The following is a 27,808-nucleotide window of genomic DNA, read 5'->3' on the forward strand; positions in this document are numbered from 1 at the left end:
CTTAGTAATCAGTCATTATGGAAGATGCTTCTTTAGCGAGGTTTCACTTTCTTTTGATTACGTTGTAAAATACACATAGCAAGTACATCGTATGAAATATTTTTTTTTAAAGGTAATTTAAAGAAAATACAATACCTGGTGTACATAATGATATTGGATATTTTAGTTGTAACTGGTGTGTAAAAATAACTGTAATTAATTTATATCTTGAAAACTCACAGTGTTAGAATATTCACGTAAAGAAATTTAATATCTTATTGATAATTAGTAGCTGTAACTTTCCTTTCATGATTACCTCCAGTTGTGGAACAAGTTTACTGGTAGAGATAATCATCAGCGACTTCAAATGCTCATCACTTAATTTTGATCTGTAAATACTTTTTGCATGTTTAATTTTGGAGAAACTTTTTTCACACAAATAAGTAGTGCCAAAGGCGGAAAAAAAGCCACGGGAAAATTAATGTAAATTTGGAAACTGTGTGGATGGAAGACACTTATAAAATTCCAGTAATGTTGACTTTGAATGTTTTTCTTTAAAAAAGTCGCTACATTGCAAATCAATAATTTCAAACTGAAGTTCTGCGGGTAACGCTTGTATATCGACGGCAAAGGGATTTTGAAATATCTTGATATCGTTTGAATTTGCATCGATATCTGAAAAACGTGATTCAAAATTAAATTTTAAAGCGCCCAAAGCTTCAATTGCGAAAGTTACAGGAAACGGAATCTCAGTTTGCTTACTGAATGTTTGGCATGTATTAAAATGCATGAAGCATACTTTGTTCAACTGAGATTGAAACAAAGCAATATTTTGTAGAAAGGACTTAACATGCGTGTATAAATCAGGCAGAAGCTGGTTTTCTCCTTGCAATTTTAAATTAAGGTCATTCATATGTTTAGTTAAGTCTGTACAAAATGCTACCTTCCATAACCACTCACCGTTCCATAACCTAGCCAGAGGGCGATTCCTTTCGTTCAAAAAAATTTCAGTTACTATTCGGGGTTCAAAAAAAGGGTCAGAACTTTACCGTAGCTAAGCCAGCGCACTGCAGCATAATTTGGCAAGTCGCTTTCCTCAATATCTTCAAGAAGCTCGCGGAACTGGCGATGACTGAGTGCATGGGATCTGATATAATTAACAACTGAAATAACTGGCTTTGAAACTTCTGACATATCTAAATGTTTTCTACACAAAGACTGTTGGTGAATAATACAATGCACTACTAACGGTTTTGACCCACCGTCATTTTCTACGGCCTTAGAAAGGACAGGAACAACACCTTTATTTTTCCCGCACATGTTTTTGCCAACATTAGTTGTAATACATTTTAATTTCTTCCACTGAAGATTGTTTTTCGGAACTGCCCTTTCCACTCCTTTAAAAATATCTTCGCCAGTGGTCGTCCCGTGAATACTGCGAACATCAAGGAGCTCTTCATACACTTCATAATTTTTGTCAATCCCTCGAATAAAAAGTAGTACTTGAGCAGTATCTGATAGATCTGTTGACTCATCCACGGCCAAAGAGAACCAGTCTAAGTCTTGATTTTTGTCACGCAGTTGTGCTGATATATTTTGTGCAATGCCATCTATTCTTCGAGCCACAGTGTTTGCCGATAAACTTATGTTTTTAAATAAATTAACTTTTTCTGGACGCATTTCTTCTGCTGTTGCAATAATGCAGTTCTTAATTAATTCACCGTCGGTAAATGGCTTACACTGTTTCGCTACTAAATGAGCCACACGAAAACTAGCACGAGTTGCTGCATGTTGTTCAGCATTTACTTTCTTAAACACCGACTGCTGGGTTTTTAGTTGGCGTTTCAGAGACTCATACATTTCTAATCGTTCGCATCCTGTAAACTTAGAGTAATTCTGAGAGTGCTTAGTCTCATAACGACGTTTTATATTGTATTCTTTGAAGACTGATATTGCTTCATTGCAAATAATACACATTGGTTTGTTGCTTGACTCCACCACGAAATATTGACATCCCCGCTGCTCTTTAAAAATTCTACATTCACTGTCAACCTTTCGTTTCTTTTCCATATTTGTACAGAACTTCACAAAAGATTGTAACCTGAAAATAAAACTGTGCTATTTAATACTAATAAAACTAGGGAGTAGTCTGCCTAAACAAAATGCAATGAATTTATTTTTAAGATACGTTAATTACTAAATTAAATACAATTACACTGTAGTTCCACTAAAGATACTGTGAAAAAATACTCAAGTCGTGCTATACGTATTTCGATTTTCAGATTTTCCTTGTCTCTTCTTTGAATTGTCCCACACTACGTCGTCTCACGTACTAGTGCAGCGCATAAAACACTAAAAAACTCGTGAGACACTCGCAACATAGACACAATCACGCAACAGAAGTATCAAATATAATTATGCTCTGGCTCTGCTACTCGCTACAAGACTACATAACTAAACTTATTGTTGCGCCGCTTGAAATAACAATGCGTTCACATTACCTCTGTTACGTCATGCAGTAATAGTGTTGCTAACAATGATTTTGAGATTTCGTTAACTTTGCACGACGCTTTCGTGAAGAATGTGCAGTGACATACTTTTTTGTCGGTGAAATTCGCCAGAATAAAATACGCCAGAATTTCTGTCAGGTACGTCCACCAATCAAAATTATGTAATTAAATAAAAATCGTAGTTCGTTTCAGTGCTAGCTATTCCCACAACCTTAGGTTTTTGCGATTTCATCTTTCCATTAGCCTTACATTACGGTGATCATGGGTGCTTTAATCCCACTAGGTCGATCTTGGCCCTTATGACTTCGTGGAGGAGTTAATGTGGCTCGCGGACTAAAACGTTTGGAGACCCCTGCTCTAAACGGTTCTTTCACACTCACCACCGCAAGAATGTAACAATAATACAGGTATTTCTCCGTCACTGGAAAAGGAAACTTCTCTCAAATATTTTTTGGCCTGGTCAGACGTTTGTTTACTAGCTTTCGATGCTGTGACAAGACATTTGCGGCTTCAAAAAGAGATTGTCGAATTCTCGGCCCAAAGTTCAAAGCGTGGAAAGGCGGGTGGTCACTGTGAAAAAAAGTGTTTTGAGCGTCGTACCCGAAGAAAAGAGGCATTTCGTGACCCCAAATGGCTCTATCGCACACGTACAACTTTCGAATGTATACAAGGTTTCGACGTTGGAAGAACTTTTTCCAAAATTTCAGGTTGTTACATAGGTTGATTATACAGTTTTCAATAACTTTAACTACGTATGAAGTTTTACGTGCAACACATTTTTTATATATCATCGTTTCGAAGGTATTCCCTCTAAACCTAAAATGCCAAAGTACCTTTCGGCGTGTGTTTTACCCCCTGAAAGTGAAATATGGCAGAAAAAAATACGTGTTACACTATTTTGCCCCACTACACACTCCCGCGAAGTTTCATCAAGATCGTTCATTGACACTTGGGAATGTTGTCTCGTGAATGGGGTTTGTTTTGTCCGAAATTTATTTATTTATTTATTTATTTAACCTGGCAAGATTAGGGCCATCAGGCCCTCTCTTACATCTAACCAGGCATTCTACTTATTTTACATTCATATGTTTTAGTAGGCATGTTAAACTACATCTAGCACAAAAAGTGAAATAAACAATTAGAAAGGTACACCTGGAAAAATACATACATATAGAGTTTATATTCTTAGATCACAAGTACTGTTATAATTAGACATTATTGAAGAGACAGATTTTAGATAGGTGTGCTGGCAGCAGTGAGTATGAGGGAGACTCATGGTGAGGGGAGGAGAAGAATAGAGAGACATGATGAAACATAATTAAGGAAATATAATGGAAAAGAAGATTGCGTGGCTAATAGAGATACATGAAGAGGAAGGCATCTCAGGAGCAAGATAGCTTTGCTATTTGACAGATGAGGGGATTGCCCTTGTGCATTAATTTTGTGGAGAACTTTATGAGGATGATAGTAGGAAATGCTTCAACTTCTTCTTAAAAGCAGCAGGAGATTGAATTTTGCGGAAGGTAAGGGGCAGTTTGTTCCAGAGGCGGACAGCGGCAACTGAGAAGGAGTTTGCAAAAGTTTTTGTTTTGTGAGTGGGCACAGTTAGGATACCAAATAAGAGTGACCTCGTGTTTCGATTATGATGACATGACAGGTTTTTAATCTCTGAAGCAAGGTACTGGGGTGCTTGCGCGACGAGGAGTCGGTGAAGTAGACATAGAGTGTGGTAGTCACGCAATTTGTCCGGCCGCACCCACCCTAGCTCGGAGTATGAAGCACTAACATGATCATATCGGCGAATGTTGCAGGTGTAACGCACACAGGCATTCATGGTTAGCTCTAGCCGTCTTTTGTTTTCACTATTCATGCCTTGTTGAATCACATCACAATAGTGGAGGTTCGGTAGAACGAGTGCTTGCACGAGCTGGCGTTTCAAGTCCTGTGGAAATATGTTCCGAAACTTTTTGAGAACATAGAGACAAGCAGACGTCTTTCGGCACACTGCGACTGTATTCTCCGCCCAGTTGAGATGCTCATCCAAAGTTACACCCAAGTTCTTCACTGTTTTCTGATATGGTATTGGAGTACCGTTGAGCAGAATAGGAGGTAGCCGTTCGCGGAAATCTGAACTTATTAATTTCTGATGGGCTATTAAGATTACTTGCGTCTTTTTTGTATTTAGTTTAAGCCCCAGGTTTTTCGCCCATGTCACTACTGAAGACAGATCATCATTCATCTGAGCGATTGCAGTGTTTACATCTTCAGGTCTGACGCTTAGGTAGAGCTGGAGTTCGTCGGCATAGAAATGATATTTACAGGAGGTCAGAACCGACGAAATATCGTTGACATATAAAGAAAACAAAAGTGGTCCTAAGACTGATCCTTGGGGCACTCCCGAGGAAACATGTTTCCAGGAAGATTTTCCATTTATGCAGACAACACATTGCTGTCTGTCTTTTAAGTAGCTTTCAAACCATCTCATTGCACTATCAGAGAAATTAAGCTGTTGCATTTTTCTGAGCAATATGTCAAAGCTAACAGTGTCAAAAGCTTTGCTGAAGTCCAGTAGCGTCAAAATTGTTGCCTTTCGATTGTCGATGGCATATTTCAGGTCATCAGTTACTTTAATTAGAGCAGTGTTTGTGCTGTGATGTTTACGGAAACCGGATTGAAAATTGTCATATAGGCTGAATTCATGCAAGTGTTCAGTGATTTGGTCATGAACAATATATTCAAGTGCTTTGGAAACAGCAGGCAGTATGCTAATTGGTCGGTAATCACTAGGCAGTTGCGGGTTTTCGATCTTAGGGATGGGTCGAATTAGGCTTCTTTTCCATGCAGTGGGATATATTCCGTTCACGAGGGAAACATTAAATATGTCAGTTAAGACAGGTACTAAGATATCGGCAACATTCTTAATCATGGTTATACCGATACTGTTGTTGCCTATTGCATCAGAAGAGATTCTCATTATTGCTTTTCTTGCCGTATTTGTTGTTGCATGTTTTAGATGGAAGGTATCGTTGTTAGTTATCCTGTTTGGGGATTCTTGTGGACGGTAATTATCAGCTGTGCTGGTATTCAGAGGTGCAGAGAAGAATTCATTTAATTCGTTAGCTGACACATGAAAAGTAGTTTCCGATTTTGCCTTTCCGAGCCCCAAGCTACGGAGATTCTTCCATAGAGTCGTGGGCGTCAGATCGCTGCATACAAGGGAGCGAGCGTGCCTGATTTTAGCATTGCGAATGCATTGCTTCACTCTGTTCCGTAGCTTTCTATATTCTTCGAAACGCTCGGGTTTCGGATCTGCCTTGAAACGCCTGTGGGCAGCATCCCTATTAGTCATCATTTGACGTAATTCAGCTGTCAGCCATGGAGCAGGAGATTTTCTTACACGGATTGTGCGCACAGGTGCATGTTTGTCATAGAGGGCAGTGAGTTTATCACCAAGTTCATTAATTTTGCCGTCGATTGTGGGTTTTCTGATTATTTGATGCCATGAGATTTCTGAGCAATCGGCTGTTAGAGTGTCAAGGTCAATATGTTTCATGTTCCTACAAGTTATGTAACGCGATTTGATCCTTGGGGGCTGCACAGAGTAGGCCAGGAATATTACATCATGTGCTGAGAGGCCAGGGGCCGATGTTTGACCAACATCTCTTACATTGTCAGTCTGTTTCGTTGCGATTACGTCTATAAGAGTATGACTGTGCGCCGTATGGTGTGTAGGTTCTAATGGAAGAATGTTCATGCTATTGCAACTAAACAGTCTTCTTAGGTTTATTGCGAAGGGAGTGTCTCTTAGCAGGTCTACGTTCAAGTCACCCATTACGATGACATGTTCGTATTGACACTGAAGTGAATGTAATTCCGACTGGAAGGATCTCATTGAGCTTATTTTTGGCGGCTTGTACACGACGCCAGTCAAGAATTTCCGACTTTGTATATTTATTTCAATGAACATGAATTCAGCCTCTTTTTCTTCAGCAGGATTTGACGTACATAAGACTTTCGCTTTGAGATCTGTTCGTATGTACGCACCGACCCCGCCACCTCGCTTTTTTTATCTGTCTGCCCTAAGAAATGTGTACTCTGGGAGATGAAAAGATGCAGAGGATATGTGTGGTTTCAACCACGTTTCGGATAAGAGGATTACGTGGTAGTTTAGTTGGTTGAAGAGGAGGCTAAGTTCTTCGTAATGTGCAGGTAAAGACTGGATGTTGCAGTGAGCTGCTCAAAGCTCTGACGCGTTCCGCTGAGCAGCCTGGAGTAGGGTGGCAGACTGGTTTGTCCCTTTGTTAGGCACTACCTGCCGCGAGGGGCACTGGCCGCTGCTTCCGCCAAGTGACATAACACAGGGGTGTCCGAGATTTTGCGCGCCCTGTTTGTGACACCGCGAGTGCCGAAAGAAAGGCGACTGCTAGAGATTTCCTGAGGTTGCGGGAGTATAGAAAATGGATTAGTGGTATTCGGTGCAAGGAGAATATGACCAAAATAGTGACGGCTGTGTGTCACAGTGTATCCTCTGTCGTAAGAGGAGAAATGTAATTAGCGTATTTGAAACAGCTTAGGGTAGAAATAAGGGAAAAGAAGTGATTTAAGAGGCCGATGCTGCCAGCAGAGAGAAGTAAGCTTAATAATTAATAGATTATCGTAGGAAGCTAGAATTAAATTGAAATTTACTAAAGTGATACTGGTAGTGATTATCGTAGGAAGCGACAATTAGATTAAGATTTGCTAAAGTGATACTGATAGTGATTTTTGTTATGAACAATTTAAACCGAAGAGATGGGTAATTAATGAACTAAAGGAGAGACTAATAATTGCAATAGAACTATTTCAGAACGGAAGAGAATAAACTGAGAAAATGAAAAAAGTATTATCAGTAACTAAAATTAAGTAATGGTTAGAGCTACAGACACAAAAAAAGTGAAAAGTTAATACAGTTACAAAAACAATTAGTTGAAGGTACAAATATGGGTATAATTAAGAAATTAATAAAATTACAAGACTATATCTGAGTGTAGGACTGTTACAATTTGCAAATGGTGTTAAGTTTGCACTTTTGGCTCGAGTAGCTTCACTTAATACTATTCAGTTCTGTCATGTTTGTGACTGTCTTCTTTCCAGCTGCTGTCTTAATTATTACTCTGCCATCCTGAGTCCACACATTCTGAAGACCGAAATGGGATATGTCCAACAGAGGCAGACGCCACGTGTATAAAAATATGGTTTACTTTACGCGATTCGATGGTTCTGATGAGAGTTGCCACATTGCTACTTATCCATTTCCAAATCTCGGTCTGATCTTTGCAGATAAACCTGTGTGAGAGCGAATCAACGAGATGGCTTCGTGTGCCGGCCACTGTGGCTGAGCGGTTCTAGGTGCTTCAGTCTGGAATCGCGTTGCTGCTGCGGTCGCAGCTTCAAATCCTGCCTCGGGCATGGATGTGTGTGATGTCCTTAGGTTAGTTAGGTTTATGTAGTTCTAAGTCTAGGGGACTGATGACGTCACATGTTAAGTCCCATAGTGCTTAGAACCATTTGAACCATTTTTGATGGCGTCGTGGACACAACCAAACGGAGTTAAACTGATTTTATGCAGTTTTTCCCTAGTGGGATTGGTGTCATGAATGATAGCATACCAAGTGGCTATGATATGGGACTGTTATGTAGAATTGTTGATATTCTGCAATATCATCTGACAGTTCGTGGTAGTGTGTTTTTGTTCTATTGGGTTTTGTGAAAGGTGGTTCGTTAATTTAATGTACAAGAGCTTTATGGTAGGTCAGTTAGATACTTCTCGCAAGTAGTTGAGTTCCAAGAAATATCGATGCACATAAACCAATTTCGGATTTATAGCGCCTATGTTGATTGGCAATTAGGTGATTAGGTGATTCTAATTGCATAAAGAAGCATTCTGTTATGGTATTGTAGCTGCTACGTAGCGTTTTAGGAGTATCTTTGAGAAAAAGAGTTGTTTTTTGTGTCATGACGTTCTTCATCACTAATCCTTGTTCAATCCGGCTTAAAGTGTCCTTCTTAAAAGAAGTCTTAAATATGTTATCTCGCCAGAAGTACAAACATGCTAAACTGTTGATGTCCGTAACAACTACTGTTGCTATGGACAAGACAGATGCTAGGTAATTTATTTTCCTAACGCCATATGTGTTAACGAAATCAGTCTGGCGTTCTCACTTAATGTTCTTTAATTGTGGTTCGAAGTACGTTCAGCTGATGGGCCCAGTTATCGGTGCTCATGTTCTTTGATATGCCCGGCATATTGATTCACGGATGGGTTCTGTTTGCAGTCGCAGCCAACCAGATGTCGCGCGGTGTTCGTGCTGCTACCTGGTTCCATTAGTTGTAATTTCTGAAAGTTAATCTTTGCTGCTGCTACCTTACAACAATGCATTTGGCACAGAAGGGAATGTGGCAGAGTACGAAGAATCTTGTTAAGATGATGATGAATTGAGATACATTTGGTTTAGTGAACCCTGAGATGAAGAAATTAATTGTAAATACTTAGGATGCAACGCGTTAACGGAGAATGGAAGAACTTTTGATGTGTTTATCCGTGTAAAAGGTTGGATATATGCGACTTTATAATTTTTTATTTTTTTATTTTATTTATTTATTTTGAATCATCAGTCTTTTGACAGGTTTGACGCGTCCCGCTTCGAGCTCCTCTCCTGTGCCAATCTCTTCATCTCAGAGTTGCACTTGCGACCTATATCATGAATTATTTGTTGGATATATTCCATGTCTGTCCTCCTCCACAGTTTTTACTCTCTACAGCTTCCTCTAGTACTATGAAAGCTACCCCCTGATGTCTTAACACATGTCGTACAATCCTGTTCCTTCTTGTCAGTGTTTTCCACATAATCCTTTCCCATCCGATTCTGCGCAGAACCTCCTTATTCCTTTCCTTATCAGTCCTCCTAATTTAACATTCGTCCGTAGCACCACATCTCATATGCTTCGATGTTTTCCTGTTCCGTTTTTCCCACAGACCATGTTTCACTACCATACAATGCTGTGTTCCAAACGTACAACTCAGAAGTTTCTTCCTCAAATTAAGGCCTATGTTTGTATACTTCTCTTGGCTAGGACTGCCCTTTTTATCAGGGCTAGTCTGCTTTTGATATCCTCCTTGCTCCGTCCGTCATTGGTTATTTTGCTGACCAGGTAGCAGAATTCCTTAACTTCATCCACTTCTTCACCACCAATCATAATGTTAAGTTTCTCGCTGTTCTCATTTGTTCTTCTTCTCGTTACTTTCATCTTTCTTAGATTTATTCACGATCCATATTCTCCACTAGTCAGATTGTTCATTCCATTCAGCAGATCATGTAATTCTTCTTCACTTTCATTGAGGATAGCAATGTCATCAGCGAATAGTGTCATTGAGATCTTTTCACATTGAATTTTAATTCCACTCCCGAATCTTTCTTTTATTTCCATCATTGCTTCTTCGATGTATATGTGGTGTCACCGCTAGACACCACACTTGCTAGGTGGTAGCTTTAAATCGGCCGCGGTCCATTAGTACATGTCGGACCCGCGTGTCGCCACTGTCAGGATCGCAGACCGAGCGCCACCACACGGCAGGTCTCGAGAGACGTACGAGCACTCGCCCCAGTTGTACGACGACATTGCTAGCGACTACACGTACGAGGCCTTTCTCTCAATTGCCGAGAGACAGATAGAATAGCCTTCAGCTAAGTCCATGGCTACGACCTAGCAAGGCGCAGTTAACCATATCTGGAGAGAGTCTCCCTTGTATTATCAAGAGCAATGTACAACAAGAAATTAAAGTTAAGTATACGAGAAGCTCCGTTCTTTTCTTTATAGCTTTCATCACGTATCCTGTTTCAGACTTCACGCCAGTCGGCGTGTGTGTACGTGTGCCTTTCGGCTACCCGTCACTGTGGACTGGCTGCCTTGTCAGTCCACTACAGTATACATTAACAGCATGGACGAAAGGATACATCTCTGTCTTACATCCTTTTTAGTCCGAGCACTTTGTTATTACAATTACCAGCGGAAAATGATAATTCCAGAGGAGGTGGATTCGGGAGTGTCAACAGCGGACTGATAATAAAAACAAAGAAGGGGAAGCTGTATCGAAGGTTGAGGAGATCCAGCGGATCTTTTGATAGAAACAGTGAAGAAAGTAGAAGGGATATTGAATAGCGACGTCGAGGACGAGCCATCGGGCACTCTATTCGACATTAGAAATGAGCATAGTCTATGCTTACTGGAAGTAGGGCAGGGTAGGTTAAGAGCTAATTAGTAACAGGAATTTGGACATGTAGCGTGAAACTGAGCGAGGTGGCGCAGTGGTTAGCACACTGGACTCGCATTCGGGAGGACGACGGTTCAATCCCGTCTCCGGCCATCCTGATTTAGGTTTTCCGTGATTTCCCTAAATCGTTTCAGGCAAATGCCGGGATGGTTCCTTTGAAAGGGCACGGCCGATTTCCTTCCCCATCCTTCCCTAACCCGAGCTTGTGCTCCGTCTCTAATGACCTCGTTGTCGACGGGACGTTAACAAAACACTAACTAACCTAATGTAGCGTGAAGAGGTTAAATGTTTTCATTGGATAATGAGACTCTAGGATATTGAGGCTCTAGGAAAATCGTAGAGCGCAATGAAGTAATTTGTAGTGCAATCATTGGCAGCAGTGAATATTGTCTGCAGTTTTCATGTAGCGTTGAGGAATTGACTATCATGACTACAGGGTGTGCATAATACATTATAAAATAAGTTGTCTGTGGGTTTCGGCACAAACTGCATCATAACAGCAGAAAAATGAAGTTTTTATTTTTCATTGTGTTTAGACTTTACAGAATTTAATATTTCAGTATTAGCTATCGATCTCTCGGTATGTATCCTTCCGTCCTACATCAGTTGTACTCAATTACGTACCACGTTGCAAAAGTAAAGCACGTCGATTATAAACTAAGAATAAACGAATAGTTAGGGTATGAACTGCTGAAAGTGCATACCTTATTTAATCTCATTTCTACAGAGTCCTGTGTTTTTCGAGACGCCATTAACACTTCCAGCAAGACCTTCAGTCATAATTTTTCGTGTTTTCTTCAGTACACGATGCATTTCGGACCCTATGAGTCCATATTAAGGTGTAATTCCTCTTAGTACATGTTTTATTTGTTCTCTTGAATGTGATGAAATGCATATTGCTGTCACGAAAAGGTTTGATGTTAGGTTACGAATTTCGTAAGTCAGACGCAGAGAATATGTGCGAAATAGTGGAAGATATTAATAGCGTAAACTTACCAAATAATCCAAGAAAAATGGTTTTCTTGGGTTATTTGGTAAGTTTACACTGTTCGTCTTTTCCACTGTTTCGCACATATTTTCCTCGTCTGATTTACCTTTTCGTGACAAGAATATGCATTTCTTCTCATTCAAAAGAACAAATAAAGCATGTATTAAGACGAATTACACCTGAAGATGGACCCACAGGGTCCGAAATGCATCGTGTACTGAATAAAACACGAAAAATTGTAACTGAAGACGTTCTTTGATTCATACCTCGAGTGTATTGGGTACACTCACGTTTGAAGCTGCAAAATATGGTTAAAATTGAAATAAAACTTCGAAAGACTTCTGCAAGCTCCACTAATAAAATTCCGTCGTTGGTCGTTCAGTATCGTCCAGGTGTTTCCAGATTTTCTGTTTTTTCAAAGTTGCGAATGGTAACTTAGTGCATTGTGATGTATTATGCGTTTCAGCTTATTTACTTTTGTGTTCTGAATACATGTTAAACTCTATAGAAAAGCTGTAAGCAAAGGCATTGGCTATTAAACCATTACGTACTAAAGTTCTTCTCTGATTACTCCGCGTCTGCAGAAAAACAATAGCACACTTGTCTGTTTGCCAAGATGCAAGCACTTCATCTCCAAACTTGTTCCAGAGATAACTCGCCACCAATAGTACAAGATTAAACATAACCTTGTAGCTAATCCAAACGCCATTGAAAATTAATCTTCATCTATGAACAGTCTACGTTTCATGTGATTTAAACTGAAACAATCTTTTATATTGTAAAACACTTCAAATGAAGATTGTTAACGATGGGAAACTTTAATTTTGAATATTTTTTATTAGTTTCATGCTTATTTTGAATAGAGTACACTGTATTTTTTTCTGTTCCTTACATGTCACTTACTTGATAAAGCATTAACCTTTCCTTGTAGGTTAAGGGGGGGGGGGGCTAAAGGAATCATTTCCAAAAGGGGTAGTAAATATATTATTACATGCGTTAAACTGTAATGGTGAAGAGATTATAGTTTATACGATAAAGACAGATTGATTCAAGATTTGTTCTCCTTCATTGCAGACAGCAAAATTTAAAATGTTGAAACCACAGAAAAATAAAAAATTTGTGGTGCTATTTGAATAGGGGGTTAAGTGAAGCTTTGTAAACTGTCATACAGTTGAACAAAATACGGAAGATTACATTTTTAACTGTTCTGGTAGTTGCTACATGCATTTCCCACAGTGGAATTATTTACGACCGTCAACCTCCACATGAATATCGTGAAACCATAACTTGTACTTATCACACGTGGTCTATTACCCTTTCTTGGCAGATCTAGGGCCGTAATATCTGAACCACGAGGTATGTTTTATTCCTCCAACTCAGCTTCAGGTGATAATGAAGATGAATCCTCTTCTGGATTTGAAGATTTGTCTTGAACATGCAGCGGATTTCTGCAACCCTTGACATTTTTCTTTGGTAGTTTTCAAAATGCAATTTTCTCTTCCATCTCCTAGGACTGAGACGAACTGGTGAAGTCAAATGGCAAGCTGAAGTTTTCTCTCTCTACCGGTGATTTTTGATGGCAAACGAGAAGAAGAAGAAGAAGAAGATGATGATGATGCTGAGCTCTGCCTTTCAGAATTTCTTGGAAGATTAGAAGGAGTTGCACGATGTGCAGTTACTTCTGCTTCTGTGCTAACAGAGCGGGATTCAGCATTCTAGAATGGGGACGAAGGAAGAAATTTGTGTGATGATGTTTTGTTGGGACTGAAGCGGAAAATTCCGGTGCACCTAAATGTCTGCACGATATTTCCTGCATAATCTTCTCCGTTTCCAGCCGATGTCGCAAAATTTTACCAAAACCAAATTTTGTAATGGAAGTTGACTGATTATTGTTTATAAATAGGCTTCATAAATACTTTAATGAAGAAGAAGTTATACATATCATATGCAAATTCAGAAAGCCTCTCGAAAGCTGATTCACATAAACCCATTCCCTTATAATTTTTTGAATGTAAGCAGTAGCTCAGATTTATAACAGATATCGCTAGTTGTTTCGTTGACGGACCTGGTGGATGCTATGATGCTATACAGCTGGTAGTGGAAAGATTTGTAACTGACGTTCCTGTATTTCAACGATGGACAGTACTTTGGCTCAAATGGCCCTGAGCACTATGGGACTTAACATCTGAGGTCATCAGTCCCCTAGAGCTTAGAACTATTTAAACCTAACTAACCTAAGGATATCACACACAACCATGCCCGAGGCAGGATTCGAACCTGCGACCGTAGCAGTCGCGCGGTTCCGGACTGAATCGCCTAGAACCGCTCGGCCAGACCCTACTTTAAACAGACTTAATATTGCATGGCGGATTATTATAAGCAGTGCTGTCTTAGTTCCTCAATCTCCTTCTGGATGATTGCTGTCTTGATTAAATGTATTTGGAAAAAGGTTCTTGCGCTTGTGCACGACTTTGCTAACAACGGGCCTGAAACATAACGGCGTCCGAGTTGCGCACACGGGCTGAACAGTTAGAAGATGTTCTTATTTCTATCCACATAGCCCCATGATGCAGAAAGCCCCGACCTACCCTGCGCCATACTGCCTTTGTTGGCAATTAAACTTATTTTTGACATTGAATAACGCCTGTGTTCCAGACTACAATATCTAATTTCTTAAAAGTGAGTGGTGAGATGAAGCAGTGGATCTATAACTGACGTACACCTTCAATAAGGAGCAGCACGGTAGTGTGCGGAAGAAGTTAAATATCTTGTACCGGGTGAAAGAGTCTAAGAAGGAGTGCGAAGTGGGTTACGCTTAGTAGATGAACGTTTGAAAAGTGGAGGTCGTTGTGCCGTATGCGAGACCAGCAGCTAAGAAGACTGCAAGGTTGCGTGACAACCGCTTTTCAGCCACAGACTGGCTTGTGGTGCGTGACTAAGCAGAAGTGCGGAGCGGCATCAAGGTTTATCCGTACCTGCCAACCTTCAAAAACGGCAGATCATTTTCTGTATAATCTCTTGACAACCGATATCTTCCGCTATGACGTCACAAAGCTATATAACGACAGATAACCGCATGTGAAAACACTAGAACTACCCAATAATGTTGATTGCCTACCCCTTATCTGTAGCGTAGTGCAGGCAATAGGCTCTAGGTTGGGGTGCTTTTCACTTTTAAATAAAAAATTGTGATCCCCATAAAACAGTGTCCACTATATGGTACCACAGAGTTATATTTTTTGTCATGATGAGAAAAAGAATCAAAATACTACGAATATGATGGATAAGATAAACGTGAAAGAACCGCTTATAAAGGTGAAATAACTGCTTGTACTAAAATAAAGCCTTTCGGTGATATAGGTAACAAAATAATACACACAACCATCCGCTTTAAGCATTTTTCCCGATTATAATTTTTTTTTAATTTATTGGCTGTCGGGATGCGTCCATACAGCGTTTTCAATAGTGGAACGTCAATTATGACAATATGAACATGAGGACAAAAGAACATCCAGTCCCCGAGAGGAGAAAACCGACGCGGCCGTCAGCTTCGGTTAGCAGCCCGCTGTGCTGACTGCAAAGCTGCCGAAGCGGACCGTAAAAATGTTGATTAGTATGCGACTTCACCTAAGCACAATGATAAGATAAATCAACAACGTTGTGCCGTAAAGGCACTCAACAGGGAGGAGACAATGATGAGTAATTTGCGGAGTCTGCAATCTGCTGAACTGGTCGCAGATGAAGAAATTGCAATGCAGAGAAAACCAGAAACCTGTATCCCTTCATTTATTAATACCTTTATACGCGTTTCGGCGTTAGCCATCATTAGAATCGTGGTTTAGATAAAAACCGGAGGATTACGTAACTAGGTTGTTGATTTGTAACGAAGTTGCTCATGTTCGTTACAAGTCAACCATGTAACTATGTAATGCTCTGCTTTTTATCTGAAACAGGATCCTAGTGATGGCTAACGCCGAAACGCATAAAAATGGATTAATAAATGAAGGAATTTCTAATTTTCTTTGCGTTGCAATTCCTTCATCTGCTACCAGTTAAACAAATTGCACACTACGTAAATTATATAAGACACAAGTCCAAACAAAACACAACACTGGGCAGTACTAATACATCAGGCAAGGACTTCCGTTGCTAAATCGTGGGCTTGATTCGCATAATTAAGCTCGCAGGCCGCCTCGCCACGCTACACGACTCTAGCGCTCCTTGCGTATAAAGTAAAAACTATAGCGCCCATTACGTTCATGTTTTTGGTGCAACGCGCCAATATGAATGACACTCCTTTCCTGACATGACACGCCAGTAAAATATGCCTCAAAACACAAAGCATTCAAAGTTTTGTGTACACCTTCTTGAGATGTTTTCACTTAATTACGCGTCGTGAGCAGTGTTTCTTTACTTGCGACGTTTTACAACAGCTGTCTTAAAAACGTCCGTTGCAAAACTGTGCAACGCCGTTAGTGAAGAAACAATGTCCACGACACTTAAAAAAATGTAAACATCTGAATATGAGATGTCAGACATCCTGGAATGTCACCATGGAAAAATAAAAGCCTAGAGAAACAACTGGTCGCAGCTAACTGATTATAAATTACCTTAAATTAGAAGAGTTTCAGTGTTTCTCACACGTCCGCGCTATCTGTCCCACGAATTTTTTTACCGCAGGCTGGATTGACACCAATTGCTGGCCGGATCTGTTGCCCATATTTGGAGCATACACGGTGTTTCACAACTCATGTTACACACTTCTAGAGGACGTAGAGGGGACTTAGTAGATAAAGTTTTACACAGGAACCCCTGTCCGAAAACGTCATGCAACGGCGCTACAGAGCGTCAAAGTTATAGGCGCTGGCGCCTGTAAATGTATGTACATGCGGGGTGATTACGTGACGACGTTAAAAACTTTCTAGGACGATGGAAAAGAGTAAACGAATCAACTTGAGGTATCAACTTCAGGAAACGAACGCGTCGAATATTATAAAACTGATACCTCTGGCAGTGGAACATATGCAGCGGTGCTCTTATTGCTACGAATGTAGAGCACGCAACTTTCATAGATTGTACACTCCTGGAAATGGAAAAAAGAACACATTGACACCGGTGTGTCAGACCCACCATACTTGCTCCGGACACTGCGAGAGGGCTGTACAAGCAATGATCACACGCACGGCACAGCGGACACACCAGGAACCGCGGTGTTGGCCGTCGAATGGCGCTAGCTGCGCAGCATTTGTGCACCGCCGCCGTCAGTGTCAGCCAGTTTGCCGTGGCATACGGAGCTCCATCGCAGTCTTTAACACTGGTAGCATGCCGCGACAGCGTGGATGTGAACCGTATGTGCAGTTGACAGACTTTGAGCGAGGGCGTATAGTGGGCATGCGGGAGGCCGGGTGGACGTACCGCCGAATTGCTCAACACGTGGGGCGTGAGGTCTCCACAGTACATCGATGTTGTCGCCAGTGGTCGGCGGAAGGTGCATGTGCCCGTCGACCTGGGACCGGACCGCAGCGACGCACGGATGCACGCCAAGACCGTAGGATCCTACGCAGTGCCGTAGGGGACCGCACCGCCACTTCCCAGCAAATTAGGGACACTGTTGCTCCTGGGGTATCGGCGAGGACCATTCGCAACCGTCTCCATGAAGCTGGGCTACGGTCCCGCACACCGTTAGGCCGTCTTCCGCTCACGACCCAACATCGTGCAGCCCGCCTCCAGTGGTGTCGCGACTGGCGTGAATGGAGGGACGAATGGAGACGTGTCGTCTTCAGCGATGAGAGTCGCTTCTGCCTTGGTGCCAATGATGGTCGTATGCGTGTTTGGCGCCGTGCAGGTGAGCGCCACAATCAGGACTGCATACGACCGAGGCACACAGGGCCAACACCCGGCATCAAGGTGTGGGGAGCGATCTCCTACACTGGCCGTACACCACTGGTGATCATCGAGGGGACACTGAATAGTGCACGGTACATCCAAACCGTCATCGAACCCATCGTTCTACCATTCCTAGACCGACAAGGGAACTTGCTGTTCCAACAGGACAATGCACGTCCGCATGTATCCCATGCCACCCAACGTGCTCTAGAAGGTGTAAGTCAACTACCCTGGCCAGCAAGATCTCCGGATCTGTCCCCCATTGAGCATGTTTGGGACTGGATGAAGCGTCGTCTCACGCGGTCTGCATGTCCAGCACGAACGCTGGTCCAACTGAGGCGGCAGGTGGAAATGGCATGGCAAGCCGTTCCACAGGACTACATCCAGCATCTCTATGATCGTCTCCATGGGAGAATAGCAGCCTGCATTGCTGCGAAAGGTGGATATACACTGTAGTAGTGCCGACATTGTGGATGCTCTGTTGCCTGTGTCTATGTGCCTGTGGTTCTGTCAGTGTGATCATGTGATGTATCTGACCCCAGGAATGTGTCAATAAAGTTTCCCCTTCCTGGGACAATGAATTCACGGTGTTCTTATTTCAATTTCCAGGAGTGTAATATGGGCCAAGACAAGAAAAAGCGTCTAGCAAACATGGGCTCTAAAATGCATACCTGAAGAGGTGCAGTATGAGCTCTTGTTCAATAGAGGAGATGTGTTTTACGCTAATGAAGAAGAAAAACTGCTCACAACCCCTTAGGTATGCTTTTTACAGCTCATTTTTACTACACATTATTTCTTGTCTTGGTCGATACCACCACCTCTGAAAGTTGCATACACTACTTTCTTAGCAACAACAGTACCGGTATATGTATTCCATTATCAGGGAAATCAGAATGATTTTCGCTTGTAACTTTTGACTCGCCAGTTTCCGAACCAGGTACCCTTACCTGAAATTGATACATTTATCTTTCTGTATCATTCTTGAAAATTTGTAACATCATCACGGAATTACCCTGTATACGCAGACATTTACAGCGCCGGCGCCTATAACTTGGACGCTCTGTAGTGTAGTTGGCTGGCGCTTCCCGATATGGTTTCCTATGTAAAACTTGATCTGCTGAGTCCCCACTACATTATGTAGAAGGTGTAATATGAATTGTGAAATACCTGGTATATTGTGCAAGATGCACGAGAACAGGATAAAGAATAATCGATGTGTACATCGCGGGCGACTTAGTGATGTGCATAAACTTCGATACGCATATCAATTGAAAACAAGCGAATGAGCCAACGACGTTCCGCTATTTGTCAAAAATAGCTGAAATGGCGAGTTTTCGGGACAAATGTCTTAGGTTTGACGATAAGTGGCTAAAAATCGGGAGAAATAATGGAATCGGCAGTGTCTCGCCTAAATCGGATGAGTTGGCGGGTATGCCTATTTTTATGTTAATTAGTACTGCCTTCCACGTAAGGAACGTCAGAAACCAAATGAGTTGTGATGAGTTGCGCCATGTGCGAGGCCAGTTACTGCGACGGCTGCCTTTTCTTGCAAGCCCGGATGACTGCGCTTTTTTGGGCGGTTATCGGCTGGAGATATGATTGTAGCGTGTGCGGCGTCATGGTCTTATCCCTCGCGTGCACAGTTTATCGGCATACAGTCTCTTCGGGCTACGGAAATGGAGGAATTACGTGAAATTTGTTGCCTTAATAAACAATAACTTTGTACCAGATAGCGGCACACAGAACTACTGCTGTGACATTAATTTCACAGCCCTTTATTTCTACGCAAGACCTATGCCAAAGGTCTTGAAACAATATCTCATTCGAGTCTATCATTCAGATACCACTTTAAATAGACTTAGTAATGAATCAAGGATGAGTCTGCCTTTTTGCAAGTAAATATAATGTTTTGCTTTAACACTCAAACATGTTTTACTGGAGTTGTGGTGTCCTTGGTGGGTTTTTGTCTTTTACTTTTCTGAAGTACATGTATGCAGGGCCGGCCGAAGTGGCCGTGCGGTTAAAGGCGCTGCAGTCTGGAACCGCAGGACCGCTACGGTCGCAGGTTCGAATCCTGCCTCGGGTATGGATGTTTGTGATGTCCTTAGGTTAGTTAGGTTTAACTAGTTCTAAGTTCTAGGGGACTAATGACCTCAGCAGTTGGGTCCCATAGTGCTCAGAGCCATTTGTATGCAGGTTGTTTTTAGGTTACAAAATATGTTGCATCTGAATTTGTTGTTATTTCAATTATATATACACTTTACCTTTTATTTTACATTGTACGTGTGTCCCATGGCTGCCAACCGAAATCAACCACAGGTCTAAATTAGTACACCATGTCATCTGCAAACATGATGTACTGTATATTAGCATATCGTCTACACTGAAAATTTGTTTATAACCCAATTATTAAAATGTATGTTTAGGTTCGTAAATCGTGTCATATGCCCGTTTTTGGCCTTACCATTGTAGTATTTGGCTAGTCCTGAGTTGTGATAGGTTTCTTTTTGTGTGCTAAACCTGTTATTGTGGTTTGTGTTTTTAGACTGATCCGTGGACATCGCTAAAAATTTTGTGAAGCTTAGGGTTTGGAGAACTATTTGGCTTGTTTTGTTATTCATGGATTATGTTTCGTATTTTGACATTGTTTACTCACTTTTTTTTCCGCTCGTTTGCGAGTACAGTCTCTTGGTATGTCGGTGTGGCTTGGACACACGGTTCACTGCACGAATTAACGTTTCTGATGCACTTCTCACTGTTGTTTGTTTACAGTTTTGTTTTGGTTTAACGTCGTCGAACTTTGAATCTGTTCAGTTTGTTTTCGTCCTGCATGCGTGCGTGCGTGTGTGTGGGTTTTATTTTGTGCTGTCCGACAGTTAATTTTGAGTGTTGATTACTGTTCAGTTACATAGCACCGGCACCGTTTGGTGATTGATAACTTCTATGCAATTTGTGATAGTTTTTTGGATGTCGTAATTTTCTTATATTGCTATAAAAATTGGTACAGATGATCACTGTGTTATAGGATCTGGAGGTCTGTTTTTATGCCACTAGGACGGCGGTTGTTTTCAATAAGGTGGTCTGCAGATACGGAATGTGTGTTCTGTTCCTTTCAGTGCCCTGAAATGTTCTTCCATAAACGCCGTACCTCCTCACTGAATTAGTTGTGGCCAGTCCGATTCTTATTTACGTAATTTAATCAATACTCATTGTGCAGTATAACTTAACCAACCAACAACAGTCTCACTCAGATGAACAATACGTGTAGCACTTTTATACAATATTAATCAGCTATCATTGTTGATTGTCCTACTTCACTGTCCGTCTTCTTATTCACAACACATCATTGAACCATTACATTATGGCTGTTTTGACAGACACAAATTTGACGCTCGAAATCTCGGAACAGACTGACTTTCAGAGAGATTCAGGCCCAGTACTTATACAGCTTTGCAAAAATGACTTCTAAAGTTTCACATTGTTAAGTACGTGGAGTGTTTGATCTTCAATCCAAAGACTGGTTTCACGTAGCTCTCCCTGTTAGTCTATATCATGTAAGTTTCTTCACATCTGCGAAACTACTGCTACCTACATCCACTGGTATGTGCTTACTGATGTCAAGTTTGGTCTCTCTCTACAGTTTAAACACCCTCCACCCTTCTCCCCACAAACACACTTATTTTCACTTCCGAATCGACTAAATCTGATGTCTTTCTCAATTCACTTTAGTACACTACTGGACATTAAAATTGCTACACCAAGAAGAAATGCAGATGATAAACGGGTATTCATTGGACAAATATATTATACTAGAACTGACATATGATTACATTTTCACACAATTTGGGTGCATAGATCCTGAGAAATCACTACCCAGAACAACCACCTCTGGCCGTAATAACGGCCTTGATACGCCTGGGCATTGAGTCAAACAGAGCTTGGATGGCGTGTACAGATACAGCTGCCCATGCAGCTTCAACACGGTATCACAGTTCATCAAGAGTAGCGACTGGCATATTGTGACGAGCCACTTGCTCGGCCAACATTGACCAGACGTTTTCTATTGGCGAGAGATCTGGAGAATTTGCTAGCAAGGGCAGAAGTCGAACATTTTCTGTATCCAGAAAGGCCCGTACAGGACCTGTAACATGCGGTCGTGCATTATCCTGCTGAAATGTAGGGTTTCGCAGGGATCGAATGAAGGGTAGAGCCACGTGTCGTAACACATCTGAAATGTAACATCCACTGTTCAAACTGCCGTCAATGCCAACAAGAGGTGACCAAGACGTGTAACCAATGGTACCCCATACCATCACGCCGGGTGATACGCCAGTATGGGGATGACGAATACACGCTTCCAATGTGCGTTCACCGCGATTTCGCCAAACACGGATGCGACCATCATGATGCTGAACACAGAACATCGATTAATCCGAAAAAATGACGTTTTACCATTCGCGCACCCAGGTTCGCCGTTGAGTGCACCATCGCAGGGGCTCCTGTCTGTGATGCAGCGTCAAGGGTAATCGCAGCCATAGTCTCCGAGCTGATAGTCCATGTTGCTGCAAACGTCGTCTAACTGTTCGTGCAGATGATTGTTGTCTTGCAAACGTCCCCATCTGTTGCCTCATGGATCGAGACGTGGCTGCACGATCCGTTACAGCCATGCAGATAAGATGCCTGTCATCTCGACTGCTAGTGATACGAGGCCGTTGGGATCCAGCACGGCGTTCCGTATTACCCTCCTGAACCCACAGATTCCATATTCTGCTAACAGTCGTTGGATCTCGACCAACGCTAGCAGCAATGTCGCGTTACGATAAACCGCAATCGCGATAGGCTACAATCCGACCTTTATCAAAGTCGGAAAAGTGATTGTACGCATTTCTCCTCCTTACACGAGGCATCACACCAACGTTTCACCAGGCGACGCCGGTTAACTGCTGTTTGTGTATGAGAAATCGGTTGGAAACTTTCCTCATGTCAGCATGTTGTAGGTGTCACCACCGGTGCCAACCTTGTGTGAATGCTCTAAAAGCTAATCATTTGCATATCACAGCATCTTCTTCCTGTCGGTTAAATTTCGCGTCGGTAGCACGTCATCTTCGTGGTGTAGCAATTTTAATGGCCAGTAGTGTATATCTTCATTAGTTACCCAGTTGATCCATCTAATCTTCATCATACTTCTGTCAATTACTGTTAATTACATGGAAACTAATTAAGTCTTGGTGATCCCTTGATGCCTCAGAACGTGTCCTACCAACCGAACCCTTCTTCTAGTCAAGTTGTGCCACAAACTCCTCTTCTCCCCAATTCTATTCAATACTTCCACATTAGTTATGTGATCTACCCATCTACTCTTCAGCATTCTTCTGTAGCACCACATTTCGAAAGCTTCTATTCTCTTCTTGTCCAAACTAGTTATCGTCCATTTTTCACTTCCATACATGGCTACACTCCATACAAATACTTTCAGAAATTTTCAGTGAGAATTTTACATCTCAAATTAACTAAAGAGTGCAGAAAAATTGGTTTTGGTCTGAACTTTATTTTACAACGAGAGTTTCGACTGAAATAATCCTTCTTGATGACGAAACAGTACCATATATAGTGCTGTTAATTACATGGAAACTAATTATGCCTTGATGTTCCTACCATGTTTTGGAAATTAGCTACATGAATACTTTAAGGATTTCTGTTGGTTATTTGCTTAACTTCACTAGTAATGTAGTAGTTAATCTATTTACGTGTCATCAATCTGACTGGAATAGAAAATAATTACTATCAGTTAACGGAATAGAGCTTTAACGAAACTAGATACTTGAAATGGTTCATATTAATTAGGAAAATTTTCTGACTAAGGTATTTTAGCAAAGTTGGGCCTGGCCTTGTACTCGGAGCTACAGAATGACAGCTTTATCTTATGACACATCTCTCAGTAACAACTAATGACAAGTAAGAAGGAAAAAAAATGTCATTTAAGGAGGCGAGTAACAATACAAAATAGAAATGTGTCCCAGCTTGCTTTGCTACAAACGAAGGAACTCAGAATCAGCAAAACGATCATGTTATTAACAACTACTTGAAAATGAAGTTGATCAAAAGCTCTACCCACTACTAATATACTTCGCTACTTATCAAAAGGTTTATACGTCTCTTTACGACTCAAGTGACCCGGCAATCTGTCAGTTAGACGAAACCTATTGTTAGACGCCATAGAAAGACAAGTTTGCATGACGTAGCAATTATGACGTCGCAAAATCTGCTAATGCGCCGAGGCAGTGCGTGAGTGTTCTGCTGGACACAGAGCCAGTGGCCTTAAAAGGTGACGCAATACGCTTAGCGTTGCGCAGATAAAACGGCGGTGCCTGCGGGACTGTTTGCAGTTTCCGCAGACTCGTGTAGCTAGCCGCACAGCTGAGCCGGTAAGACAGTTCACACAGCGATGGGCATCGAGAAATACAAGGGACGCGTCGCACTGGTTACTGGCGCCAGCGCAGGCATCGGTGCAGCCATAGTGCAGGCGCTGCTGAAGCATGGGCTCACCGTCGTGGGAATGGCCAGGAGGGCCCAGAAAGTTAAGGTAAGGATTTTCCAGCACTGTAGTATATTCGGGGTAACACTTCTGTTATCAACAAAACGTTTAAATCGTAACTCTATGCACTGTGGTGAAGCTACTGGTCATTCTGATGTAAGAAGATACAGTGGCTCTCTAGCATAATATTAGATGTGGGACATGTAAATATCGAAACAGAATTGTGACAAACAATGCAGTGAAGACATACAGACAGTGGTGAAATCAAAGCACTCGGCTATAACAACATTCGTGTAAGGATACCGTTTTTCATGACCATTGGTGTAGAGTGAGGCTGTTGATATTATAACTCGAAAACTGCGGCATCTAGCGTAAATATTTCTGAGTATGAATTTAACCTGTCGTCAATTTCCTACAAAAAAGTCTTGTTCATATTTTCTCTAGGATTAATAGTTTCCGCGTTGCAGGGAAGGGAACAGTCGAAGATTCAGGTTACCTTCCACTAGGAAAGTGTGTGCACTCAGTGACTGTTAAGTGATTTATTAACTATAGAGCGCACCAATCAGTCGTCCTTTTTTCTTTTGTAGGTTTTATTACGAAAATCCAGATTTCGGCTAGTGCCTATCCATTATCAATGTACTATTTTCTAATCTAGATGCATGATAGTTCCCTAGAGTAGTATTCAAAGAATTGTGACTGATGCCCGAACAACAGGGAACTAACATGCAACGAGATAAGTAAAAAGTGCATTGATAATGGCTAGGCACTAGCCGAAATCTGGATTTGCCTAATAAAACCTACAAAAAAAGGACGACTGATTTCTGTGCTCTATAATTTATAAAACAGTCGAAGATTATTAACTCTTTCGTGGTTGATGGTATAGAAACATGCAGTTTCGAGTTTTGGGACGTCTATATCTCGTATGTATCTAGTGCTACCATGTAGGGAGATTAGAAAAAAATTCTGTAGTACAGCGGTTTGATATATAGAAGGCTGTGAACGATCAGATGAGGCGCCGGGTGTTTATAGTGTATCTATTGGACGAAAATAAGTTCAGATCACCATTTTCTCGATTCCAAGAATGTCTAAGTAACTAATTGTGTGTCCTTATGCATTACAGACATTCTTTGGAAATGTTACTACACACCTCAGCAATTCTGCTGGTTTGTACGTAATTTGTATGTGGTGGGTCATATATGCCCTAGAAAACTTCACAGAATGTAGAAAAAATTTGTGTGTGGTATGTCAAAGACATCTTCAAATGTTATGTTGAAACCTTGCTTGCAATATATCATGCTTTTCGTCATCAGGAAAATAATTGTGTTTTCGTACTGATTTTTTGCACTTCTTTCCATCATTGCCATTCTGATCAAATCATTCAAAAATGAAATATTTAACTCTGAAGAAACTAGGCTCACATGTAAACTTGGATCTAGTTTGGTTCATGGGACAAGTGTCTCCCACTTCATTTTGAAAATCGGTCAGCTTAAAATATTTTTGGTAGTAAAACTGTATTATTTATCGCAAAGGAAGACAGGTTTTGACCTTTTATTTCTCAAATATATGCTAAATAAATTTTAAGCACTAAAGGGTTAAAGGTAGTATTTATGATAAAATTAATGTTTATTGCAAAATGTAGAAGCTTAAGAACAAATATTAAAAGTTTTTACCACATCTAAGTGCAATATAGCCGTATTAAGGTATAAATTGCGCTGTGGGGGCTCAACAGGGTAGAGGTGGCGTGGACGGAGGGTAGAAGCTCAAGGAAAAGTAGGTCCCCAGATTGTGGTCTTGCAATTTCCTGCTTGATAGGTCTATAAACTGAACACATGGTTTTTGGTCTTGTATTTTTATTCTTCCGTCTTGGTTCTTATGCGTACTGCGTACTATCAGCCTTTTCCTATTTTTCATAGATTTTCGAACATCTTGCACCATTTTACATTGTCAAACGCTTTTTCTAGGTAGACAAATCCAATCAAGGTGTCTTATTTTCCTTCAATCTTACTTCTGTTGCCTGACATAACTTCAGAACTGCCTCTCTCGCAACTTTACATTTCAAAAAGGCGAACTGGTGGTTCATTGAACCCTCTGCCAGGCACTTTATTGTGAATAGCAGAGTAATCACGTAGATGCAGATGTGGATCTAACAGATCGTGAATTTTTTTCCGTTCTTCAGCGCATTAATCTTCTCAGCAACTTTAACGTGTTAGTTGTTATTTTGATTGTGCGATAGATTTCGCACTTACCCGCACTTGCAGTGTTAGAGAAAGTGTCATTGCATGCGCCCAGTCTCACATATTCTACAGATCACGTGGAATAATTGTTTGGTTGCAACAGAAATTCCGAAGGAATGTTCTCAAATCTTTACACCTTATTTAACCGCAAGTCATCCAGAGCTATGATAAGTCTAATACTGGATGACCTATGTATTCCACGTCGACTCTCATTTTTTTTTCTGTCACTTCGTCAGACAGTTCCTCCCCTCGTAGACGCCTTCAGTGAACTACTTCCACCTACTCAGTCTCTCCCTTGTGATTAACAGAGAAATCCCTCTTGCACTCTTACTGTTCGCTGCTTTACTTCTAATTTTACCAAGAATGTTTTGACTTTCCTGTCAACTGAATGTGTCCTTCCGGCGATAATTTGTCTTTTTGTTTCTTTACATTTTTCGGTGCATCCGGTTTGCCTTAACCGCCCGGCATTTTTTGTTTATTTGATTCCTAAGTGAATCACATTACTGTAATCCTGTCTTTTCCTGAGCATTTTTGTATTTCCTTCTGTCTTCGATCAAATGAAATATTTCTTCTCCGTTGACTTCCTTTTACCTTTAATCCTCAGTCCATCTTCCGTGTTTGTCCTTTTTTAGACACGTCTATTTCCGTTCAAATAAACTCTCTACTATAATGTTCACTAGCGCAGTATCTACTGTCTTGAAGAACTTCGGCGCGCGGAGTGGCCGCGCGGTTAGAGGCGTCATGTCACGGATTGCGCGGCCATTCACTCCGGACGTTCGAGTCCTCCCTCGGGCATGGGTGTGTGTGTGTGTTGCTCTTAGGATAAGTTAGTTGAAGTAGTGTGTATGTCTAGGGATCGATGACCTCAGCAGTTTCGTCCGTTATTAATTCACACACATTTGCACATTTGTAAAGAACTTCAAATGCACATCATCATGCCTCAGTATTAAAGTATCTGACTGCTTTCCACGTTTGTGCTTCCTGATTATTGTCTTAAAATTCAGTCGACCCTGAATTTCGGTCTGCGTCTACATCTACTCCTGGTTACACTTTTCAAATCTAATATCCGATTTCGGAATCTATGTCCGACCACGATGTAATCCAGCTCGAATCTCCCAGTAGTGTCTTCGTCTTTTCCAAGTATACCTCTTGTGATTTTAGAACAGTGTATTCGCTATTGCTAACTGAAACTGACTGTTTAACTCAAATAGACTCTCTCCTCTGTCATTCCTACTATCAAACCCAATATCTACCATAACTCTGTCTTCTGTTCGTTCCCCTACTACCTCTTTCCAGTTCCCAGTATTATTAGATACATATTGAATTACCTCTTCGATATCATTGTATACTTTCTGGGTCTTCAGA

General features: G+C 41.3%; 2 protein-coding genes across 2 annotated transcripts in view; one reads left to right on the plus strand and one right to left on the minus strand.

Annotated features, from left to right (window-relative positions):
• Nucleotides 1–27,808, minus strand: part of LOC126237454 (dehydrogenase/reductase SDR family member 11-like) — a 421,354-nt gene that overhangs the window by 155,565 nt on the left and 237,981 nt on the right. The gene's annotated exons all lie outside the window — the stretch shown is intronic.
• LOC126237453 (dehydrogenase/reductase SDR family member 11-like) overlaps nt 24,016–27,808 on the plus strand; it is a 48,886-nt gene continuing 45,093 nt past the window's right edge. Inside the window, exon 1 of the mRNA XM_049947586.1 lies at nt 24,016–24,257. Within this exon, the coding sequence (XP_049803543.1) occupies nt 24,120–24,257 (138 nt within the window). The 5' untranslated portion in view covers nt 24,016–24,119. The remainder of the gene's footprint in view (nt 24,258–27,808) is intronic.

The sequence above is a fragment of the Schistocerca nitens genome, chromosome 2 (genome assembly GCF_023898315.1).
Source record: "Schistocerca nitens isolate TAMUIC-IGC-003100 chromosome 2, iqSchNite1.1, whole genome shotgun sequence".
Lineage (NCBI taxonomy): Eukaryota > Metazoa > Arthropoda > Insecta > Orthoptera > Acrididae > Schistocerca > Schistocerca nitens.